Source organism: Temnothorax longispinosus, unplaced genomic scaffold (assembly GCF_030848805.1).
Source record: "Temnothorax longispinosus isolate EJ_2023e unplaced genomic scaffold, Tlon_JGU_v1 HiC_scaffold_430, whole genome shotgun sequence".
NCBI lineage: Eukaryota > Metazoa > Arthropoda > Insecta > Hymenoptera > Formicidae > Temnothorax > Temnothorax longispinosus.
Genome location: NW_027270265.1, coordinates 1 through 9,511, shown reverse-complemented (window position 1 = coordinate 9,511; position 9,511 = coordinate 1). Strand labels below are relative to the sequence as shown.

The window sequence follows — 9,511 nt, the reverse complement described above, 5'->3', positions numbered from 1 at the left end:
GTTATTATTTATAGATTCTTTAGAAACACACGTCGTGAGTGAGAATAACAGCACTGCCTGCGAAAAAGGAAATATTGCTCAAAACCGTCAAGAACACACTGACGAGCACGATACAGAAAAGTTAGATGAAGATTTAATAAGTGCCGTAAAAGAGAGAGCACCGTTATATGATTTTCGCATACCTGTGAAAGAACGAGGAAGGAAACAAAAGGACTGCCTATGGCAAGAAGTCAGCAAATGTTTGAAAGGTTTAAAACCATTGATATTTATTTACATATTTACTTATTTTCAAGATTTTCTACACACACACACACACACACACACGATATATATATACATATATATATTTCTTAATTATACGTGTGTCACAGGTTTATATACCGCTACTGAAGCAGAAAAACGATGGACCTATCTTAAAGATTGTTAAAGAAAGGCAAGAAATATGTATTAAAAAAAGCAAAACATTGTGCAAAAAAGTGGTGCAGCTGCTTTACCAAAAAACTACGAAATAAAACCATCCTTTCGTCATTATGATGTAATGTCTTTCTTAAATGATACATTGGAATATCGACAGTAAGTTCAAGAATAGCGACAGTTTAGCTGATAATTATTATATATTGTAGTAACGTCCTCATGTTTATTCTAGAACCGTAACTTCTTTACAAAAATCAATGCATGACGAGCAACAAGCGTCCTGTTCAAAGAGCAACAGCATTCCTTCCACATCAACAAGTGACAACCTCAACGTAGATGATGATCTTATTCCCATCATCAATGACAATTCTACGTCACTGTCTCCAGTCTCTCCGGCGTCATCGAAATCAAAAAGTACAAATTTCAGCGTTTATTATGTGCAACTTTTATATTAGCCAATAAATGATTAATTTATATACTTCTTTGTTGCAGAGAGAAAAGTAAAAGTAAATGTATATTTAATAAATATATGTATATGTAAAAATAAATAAATAATAAATAAATAAATAAATAAATTGCAAAAATAAAAATGTTGCAAACCGATCGATCCACTGCACTTATTTGCGAACTTTCGACAGAATAGGTTAGAAATTTTTCCGTTTCTTTTCCGTTCCGTAACAGCTCCGTGTCATGGGGAACCCACTCACTAAATAACGGAACGGAATTGAAACGGAACTACTCTGATTGGTTAACCCCCCACCATATCTCTTTTCCGTTACTGTTCCGTTCCGCTATTTCTTCTCCATCGGGTTGCACCCTGTCGACTTTCCGCCATTTTTAGAAGTTGCCTATTTAGAAGTCGACTTTTAGTCGACTTTCTGCCATTTTTAGAAGCCGACTAGAAGTCGACTTATAAAAGTCGACTTACCGTCGACTTTCCGTCAACTGTGCTTTTAGGGTAGGTGCATAACCATATGCATAAAGAAACGGATTGGTCTATTTCCTTATGCACATGCATATGGACCAATCAATTCTCTTAGGCCCTAAGCAGAATGGCTGTCTTGGCAGTGTTTTATGTTTTAAGTCTTTGTCTTATTATGTAACGCACAATGCTGTATGTACATACATACAGTATTGTGCGTTACATAAGACAAAGACTTAAGGCATAAAACACTGCCAAGACAGCCATTCTGCTTAGGCCCTTATGCTTATGTTTATGCGCTATGCAAGTTTGTCTGGATTGGCCTTTAAGCTATATCCACACAAACTTGCATAACCCCATAAACATAAGCCTAAGATAATTGATTGGTCCACATGCATGTGCATAAGGAAATACACCAATCCGTTTCTTTATGCATATGGTTATGCATCTATGCAAGTTTGTCTGGATAGACCTTTAAGCGGGGAGCACACACTTCTGCATAACGCATAATGCGTAAAGCCCCTTGCACAATGCCAGGCAACAGGCAATAGGAACAGGAAATAACCAAAAAATCGTTAATTACAACCAAGAAGACTAGAGACCAGGAGACCGAACTCCAGTGGTGGGGGTGAGTCAAAATGTGGTCCGGCGCTGTTCGCAGTATGGTCGCCGGCCAATTCATGAACTACGCTACGTGCTGGATAAGTTCGAATCTTTACGTCGTTTGTTCTCTAGTCTTCTTGTTTGTTGCAAACCGTTTAAAACAAAGTGAAATCATGTCTAAAGTGTGTTGCATTGTGAATTGTGAGAGTAAATGTCCCAATTTGAATTCGAATAAAAGGACGCTATTTGGATTTCCGAAGGTAAGTGTATTTGATTGAAATAAAAATGAATAACAATCATTTTCTCAAGAACATACAATCAGTTTGATTTTTTCACTTTTCAGGATTCTCATGAAAATCAAATCTGGATAGATAAGATTTCTCCGTTTTTGAGTAAGGGAAACGCTACTCGAAAATATTTACGTATTTGCGATAAACATTTCAAGGACAACGATGTTGAGCGGACTTTTCGAACTGTCTTGAAAGATGGAACAATAAACGAAATACCACGTGAAAAATTTAAATTGAATCAAGGTAGTGTACCATGTATTTTCGATGTACATCAAGATAATTTTGAAGAAGAGTCCATGGATGCAGGAGACGAAAGTTTATGTGTAAGTTGAAAATCGTTATAAATTATGCTTTGAAAATATATTTGAGATATTCTCTACAAAAAACTCACCAACGGCTATTTAAAGTTCCCGTCGGACGCTTTATTCAATCTCTTGATCGCTATTGAAAGAGCAATTCTCAAGACAATTGGTGCCGAGGAGCTGAATTGTTATTCTTTCCAGCGCATAGCAGAGAATATCCTCCTCGAGAGTTTCCCGTTCATTGGATGTCAAGAACATAAGGGAGCGTTGACAAAACGGGTGATTCATTATTATACATTAAGCAGAGCACATATTCTCAGTAAAACTTACAATAAAATATATGATGAGAAGAAAGTGGAGATGCAAAAACATCGAAAACAATCGAAACTTGGTGGAAAATCTGCAAAAAAATAAAAACAAGTGTTCGATAAAAAAAAGACTGAATAAAAGTTATGTTATTAAAGTTATAATATATATTTAAAGTTATGTAAAAATATAAGGAGATAAATATAAAGGAAAAACCATAATTTTATTTAAAAAAAATTACATTGCATTTTACACATCCAATATCAATAAACATTTTTATGTACAATTTAGCTGTTCCGAGGAAGCTATTATCAATTTCATTACAAAAATTTATATGCTTTGAAAAACCAAGAGTTTATCAATACAATTCAAACTTTCAACAATATCTCTCACTGATTCTGGCTCAGGTATTAGCCACTTTATATGGTTTTGTTTAAAATATATCTCTCCGTTCATGTTCGAATCAATGATCATATTAATTTTATAGTATAATCATTCTCTGCTTTAGCAAATATTATGCGGTGATCTTGCACAACAAATCCCCAACTTTCATGTGGCAACTGAATGAGTTTTGCATTCTTTCGTAGATATTGAAATAGACAATTTTTGCATGTCTTTGCAATCCTGTAGTCGCCGTGTATTTCGCAACCTGCTTTTACGAATCTTTCCTCAATTTCTTCTCGATATTCGCCCATGGTTGCATCAATTACTTTTCCAGACTCAGTGCCCTATGCAAAAAAATTCAATTGATTATATTTCACAACACAGAATATCGTATTTTTTTTATCACTTGTTTTATCCAAAAAAAGTTTCCTATGTGAACTTCGTCGTTCCTAAGTATCATATATTATTTATTAATACTTACGACATCAAAATTAAATTCAGTGTTTACATCTGCCAAGCTGATGTTCTTGGTTATGTTGCACGAAGCTCTTGCACCATCTTGCACCGGAAATCCAGCACGCCGTAGTTCATGAATTGGCCGACGACCATACTGCGAACAGCGCCGGACCACATTTTGACTCACCCCCACCACTGAAATTTTAAGGAGTTTGGTCTCCTGGTCTCTAGTCTTCTTGATAACCATATCCATAAAGGGTAATTCTTCAGTTTAGCTACAGCAGCACAAAAAGCGATGAATTTAGGCTCATTCGACGCGTTTTTGCACGAAACGACCGAATCTGGCAGAAAAAAGTGTTGCTCTGCCCCGCGACGCGAAATATTAAACGTTAAAGTTGACAGGAATTAGGTTATGATTCTTGTCATACCGACGAGATGCAGCGACTACGACCATGCTCTGCGACCACATGCGCATGCTCAGTGGTCGCACGCGCATTCACAGTGCGCCAATTTGAAACTAATGTGCAAAGTAACAATTAGAATTAAACAAATGAAACGCGCTAAAGTCATATGTGAAGTCGCAGACACGTGCTATTAATGTTGGGGTTGTTAGAGTTCTCCCATTTAACATATAGCCAAAGCGAATTAATAGATTTTTTAATTCAGCATGGCGTATTAGCAAATACAATTAAGTGTAGTCAGTGTGGTAACGATATAAATATTGATAAAAATACATTAACTTATCGATGTGGAAAACGATATTATGTAAAAAATGTATATAAAAAACGTGTCTGCAAAACGTGCGATTTTTACAAAAGTGCGAAAACCGGTACTTAGTTCCATAAAAGTCATTTAAACATCGCTACTATTTGCAAAATATTAGCATGTTTTTTTATGCTTCGACATCCGCGTCACGATATCACAATGGATGAGACTGGCGTGGCGTCAGCCACGATTACAGATTGGTTCAATTTTTGCCGAGAGGTAATTATATCTTAATTTATGTTAATAATTGTACTGTATAGTAAAGAAAAATGTATAATAATTAATGTCGAAAAATAATTTTAATATTATTTTTTTACTTGCACGTCTGTGTGTTCTGGGCAGATAAGTATAGTACAAAGCTTGGTGGCCCAGGACGCACAGTTGAAATAGATGAGGCGAAAATTGGACATCGCAAGTACAATCGTGGCCGACTTCTAAAGGGTAATTGGATTTTTGGAGGGTACGAGCGAGACTCAAAAAAGGTTTTCATCGTTCCAGTCGAGGATCGGACAGAGAAGACACTCCGGGCATGCATCAAGGAATAGATTCTGCCAGGAACCACGATCATGTCAGACTGTTGGAAGTCTTACAATTGCTTGAGCAATGAAGACTTCCAACATCTGACAGTGAACCATTCCTATAATTTTGTCGATCCTGAGGGTGGTAAAAAATGTTGAAAATATATATAAATAGGTAATTATATTATTAATGTTGCACTATAATTTAATATATTTTTTCAATTTACAGGTGCACATACTCAACATATAGAGCGCGTTTGGAGAGAGGTTCGGGCAAATACAAGATACGGAACTAAATCCGAGCACTTACTTGGATATTTGTCCGAATATCTTTTCACACGCGCCTATAAACGACTGGAACGTATCGAAGCCTTTTTCGAGATCATCGCGGAAATGTATTCTCCAATATCCACTACCGAGGACCAGCCAGTATCATCCAATCCGGGACCAAGTACAGCACCTTAAAAACGTTTATCGCACTTTTTGGAGACACGTTTTTTATGTATATTTTTTATGTAATATTGTCTTCTACATCGATATGTTAATATATTTTTATTAATGTTTATATCGTTATCGCACTGACTACACTTAATTGTATTTGTTAATACTCCATGCTGAATTAAAAAATCTAATAATTCTATTTTATTAGAATAATAAATCACCTACCTCGATTCAAGCAGTTAGGTCTCACGCTGGGAGTTTCTTTAGTTTAATTATGCGTGGGAAGCACACACACACGGGGGGGGGGTGCGAGAGGGGCCTTCGGCCCCCCTTTTCCCCGCACCCACCCCATCGGTAGGCAGCGTGGACCTCGCTTTACAACATAAAGTATGTACTTTATGTTGTAAAGCGAGGTCCACGCTGCCTACCGATGGGGTGGGTGCGGGGAAGGGGGGGCCGAAGGTCCCTCTCGCACCTCCCCCACGTGTGTGTGTGTGTGTGTGTGTGTGTGTGCTTTCCACGCATAATTAAACTAATGAAACTCCCAGCGTGAGACCTAATTGCTTGAATCGAGATGCTTGGTTATTCTGCACGATTGATTCATTTAAAATTGGCGCAGTTTTACATGCGCGTGCGACCACTGAGCATGCGCATATGGCCGCAGGGCACGTTCAGTGTTGCTACATGTCGTCGGTATGACAGGAATCATAACCTGATTCCTGTCAACTTTAACGATTAATATCTCGCGTCGCGGGGCAGAGCAACACTTTTTTCTGCCAGATTCTTTCGTTTCGTCCAAAAACGCGTCGAATGAGCTTAAATTCATCGTTTTTTGTGCTGCTGTAGCTAAACTGTAGAATTACCCCATAAAGAAACGGATTGGTTTATTTCCTTATGCACATGCATATGGACCAATCAATTCTTTTATGCTTTTAGAGTTTCCAAGCCTGTTGCAGCCATAGATCGCATTCCAAGCGAAGTCCAACACGACCGTGGTCCAAACCCGTCGAATTTATTTACGTAAGCAATTTCTCGCTCTCGCTGTGAAAATACGAATATTCAAGATGAACCGTTTTATGAAAGTCCTCAAGAGCAAAGAAACTCGTGACTATTTTATGAGGCAAGTGATTATATAGTTCTCTACTAAACTATTACTACTTATGAAGGTCGTGTATATCTGATGCGTACGTACATGCATGATCATCAGATATTATATATACGAACGAGAATGTTTTCTTTTTTCAGCACACACTTTTGGGGCCCTGTTGCTAATTGGGCGATACCGATAGCTGCCATCTCTGACATCCAAAGGGATCCCAAGTATATTAGTGGTAAAATGACCTTTGGTTAGTTCGATTATACACATCTTTATTATATACATTACATTTTGTCTTGTCCACGAGTGTTTACGATTAGTTTGAATAATTCGGTTTACATCCTTCTTGTATTTATCTAATTTCTGTACCTTTTGTTTTATCTAATTTTTGTACCTTTTGAGTTAGCCAAACATATGCTATTAAGTTGTTTTTTGTGTTGCATATAAAATTTACATTTTCTGCTAGTTTGCAACATTTATGATATCTATTTTGTATGTATGCTAGCTATAAGATTTATAACAATTTAATCAGGTGAAAACGCTTGGTAGTTGGTATTCTTATTATGTAATATTGTACGTTTTGTTTTTTACTTATGTTTGGAATAGAGAATAAGGACTCACTGTGAATCTTGTTCCACAGTATTATTATTTATAAGAGTTGATGAGACTAGCTCTTGGAAATTCTGTAACTGTTACTATGTTTACGCGAGCGTTACTTCTGTAGTAACTTAGATAATTCACCCGTTTACGCGGAGTAAATTATCGTAAGTTACTACAAAATCCCGTTTACGCGAAGGAATTATCGTAAGTTACTACAGAAGTAACGCTCGCGTAAACGTAGTATGTATCTCATTCATTTGGTGTCCATTTTCAAGACTAATCTTTTTCAGCTTTATGCTTATATTCAGCAATGTTCATGAGATTTGCAATCAAGGTGCAGCCACGCAACATGCTTCTATTTGCCTGCCACTTTGTCAATGAAGGCGCACAAGTTACACAAGGTTGTAGATTTATTAAGCATCATTATCTTAATAAGAAGGAACAGTAAGTCGAAAAATATATGTGATATTTACTTTGCCAAAGCAATAGGGTTTTATATTAATGTATATAAAAATCATGTAAAAATTATGTAAAGTTCATGCAAAATCAATATTTGTAAACATGTAAGTATATAAACAAGAATTATTCTTTGATGAATAGTAAATGTGTTATCAACTTTTCTCTCCGTCAATTTTTAAATTTAAAAATGACGAGAAAAATTGTTTATTAATTCTCTTATCAAAGGACCACGCACTAATTATATGAAAAAAGTGGCCACCGTTAAAATCGACGAAAACTACGGAAAACTGTAGTTTGTGTGATGCCGATGAAAAGTTCAAATCCGCACAACCCTCAAAATATGCTAGTTTTTAAGCTACGAGCCTATAAAGGTAATATTGATGGTATATAAAACGTACACATATTATACATAGTATACCCACTCTTAGCGTTACCCAAGATCAACCAGCGTGGAGGTGGTGAGTGTCTGATCTCCTTTTTTGTTCTTGTTTTTATTTTTTTAATATCTTTTATTTTTTTAATATTTTTAATTTTTTTAATATTTAATATTTTTTTTTATCTCATAATGTTTTTCTATTGTCTCAAACACCTTGATTTGTCAATTGTCAAAATATGCTATAATTGATAGTTTTTTATACCACGAGCCTAATAAAGGTAATATTCGTGGTATAAAAAACTATCAATTATAGCATATTTTGACAATTGGCAAATCAAGGAGTTTGAAACAATAGAAAAACACTATGAGATAAAAAGAAAAAAAAACAAAAAATATAAAATAATAAAAAAATATTAAATAATAAATAAAAAATATTAAAAAAATAAAAACAAGAACAAGAAAGGAGATCAGACACTCACCACCTCCACGCTGGTTGATCTTGGGTAACGCTAAGAGTGGGTATACTATGTATAATATGTGTACGTTTTATACCACCAATATTACCTTTATAGGCTCGTAGCTTAAAAACTAATATATTTTGAGGGTTGTGCGGATTTGAACTTTTCATCGGCATCACACAAACTACAGTTTTCCGTAGTTTTCGTCGATTTTAACGGTGGCCACTTTTTTCATATAATTAGTGCGTGATCCTTTAATTTCGTACGCCTATTGGTCGAATTTTCGTTACATTTTTCGTGTCTCATAATCGAACTTACTACCGTGCCAGAAGAAGAACCGTCTCGCCAACGCCGTACGCCTATTGGTCAAATTTTTGTTACACTTTTCGTGTCGCACAATCAAACTTACTACCGTACCAAAGAAGTTTCATTTCGTACGCCTATTGGTCGAATTTTCGTTACACTTTCCGTGTCGCACAATCGAACTTACTACCGTACTAAAGAAGTTGAATTTCGTACGCTTATTGGTTGAATTTTCGTTACACTTTTCGTGTCGCATAATTGAACTTACTACCGTGCCAGAGAAGAACCGTCTCGCCAACGCCGTACGCCTATTGGTCAAATTTTCGTTACACTTTTCGGCTGCGGTCCATTTGACGATACAAATTCTTTGGAGCGTCCTTCTTCTCCTTCTTTCTTCATTGAAAGAAAAGAGAAGGGGAATGCTTCGAAGCATTTGTAGCGTCAAGTGGACCGCAGCCTTCGTGTCGCACAATCGAACTTACTACCGTACCAAAGAAGTTTTATTTCGTACGCCTATTGGTCGAATTTTCGTTACACTTTCCGTGTCGCACAATCGAACTTACTATACCGTACCAAAGAAGTTTAATTTCGTACGCCTATTGGTCAGATTTTTGTTACACTTTTTGTGTCGCATAATCGAACTTACTACCGTGCCAGAAGAAGAACCGTCTCGCCAACGCCGTACGCCTATTGGTCAAATTTTTGTTACACTTTTCGCACAATCGAACTTACTACCGTACCAAAGAAGTTTCACTTCCGTTACACTTTTTCGTGTCGCGAATCGAACTCACTACCGTGCCTAAAGAAGTTTCACTTCA

General features: G+C 36.4%; 2 protein-coding genes and 1 long non-coding RNA gene across 10 annotated transcripts; 2 read left to right on the top strand and 1 right to left on the bottom strand.

Moving 5' to 3' along the window:
* Positions 1-7: 7 nt before the first annotated feature.
* LOC139824551 (uncharacterized) lies at positions 8-1,018 on the top strand (the record flags this gene model as incomplete). The annotated part of the gene is given in 4 exon segments (XM_071797088.1): positions 8-248; positions 372-573; positions 647-828; positions 907-1,018. Coding segments are annotated over 4 exon segments (684 nt in total), but the record flags the coding sequence as incomplete, so codon positions are not given.
* Positions 1,019-2,574: 1,556 nt separating this feature from the next.
* On the bottom strand, positions 2,575-6,406 carry LOC139824552 (uncharacterized). Of its 5 annotated transcripts, none has more exons than XR_011735176.1 (4): positions 6,265-6,403; positions 5,271-5,420; positions 3,703-3,872; positions 3,042-3,565 (listed from the first exon to the last, which is right to left on the bottom strand). It is a non-coding gene; the product is annotated as an uncharacterized lncRNA (long non-coding RNA). The 5 variants fall into 5 exon arrangements; XR_011735178.1 differs by lacking the exon at positions 6,265-6,403 and adding an exon at positions 5,627-5,641; XR_011735179.1 differs by lacking the exons at positions 5,271-5,420; positions 6,265-6,403 and adding an exon at positions 2,575-2,931 and having other exon boundaries at positions 3,079-3,565; positions 3,703-3,926.
* On the top strand, positions 3,926-7,701 carry Mpc1 (mitochondrial pyruvate carrier). Of its 4 annotated transcripts, XR_011735173.1 has the most exons (6): positions 3,926-4,661; positions 4,785-4,883; positions 4,941-5,105; positions 5,190-5,411; positions 6,338-6,421; positions 6,647-6,722. XR_011735173.1 is itself a non-coding variant. In XM_071797087.1 (3 exons), exons 1-3 carry the CDS (start codon positions 6,466-6,468, stop codon positions 7,543-7,545), a joined length of 315 nt encoding a protein of 104 aa, XP_071653188.1. In that variant the 5' UTR covers positions 6,386-6,465; the 3' UTR covers positions 7,546-7,701. The 4 variants fall into 4 exon arrangements, 1 of the variants encoding a protein (XP_071653188.1); XR_011735174.1 differs by having other exon boundaries at positions 4,785-5,102; XR_011735172.1 differs by having other exon boundaries at positions 4,785-5,105.
* Positions 7,702-9,511: the final 1,810 nt, after the last annotated feature.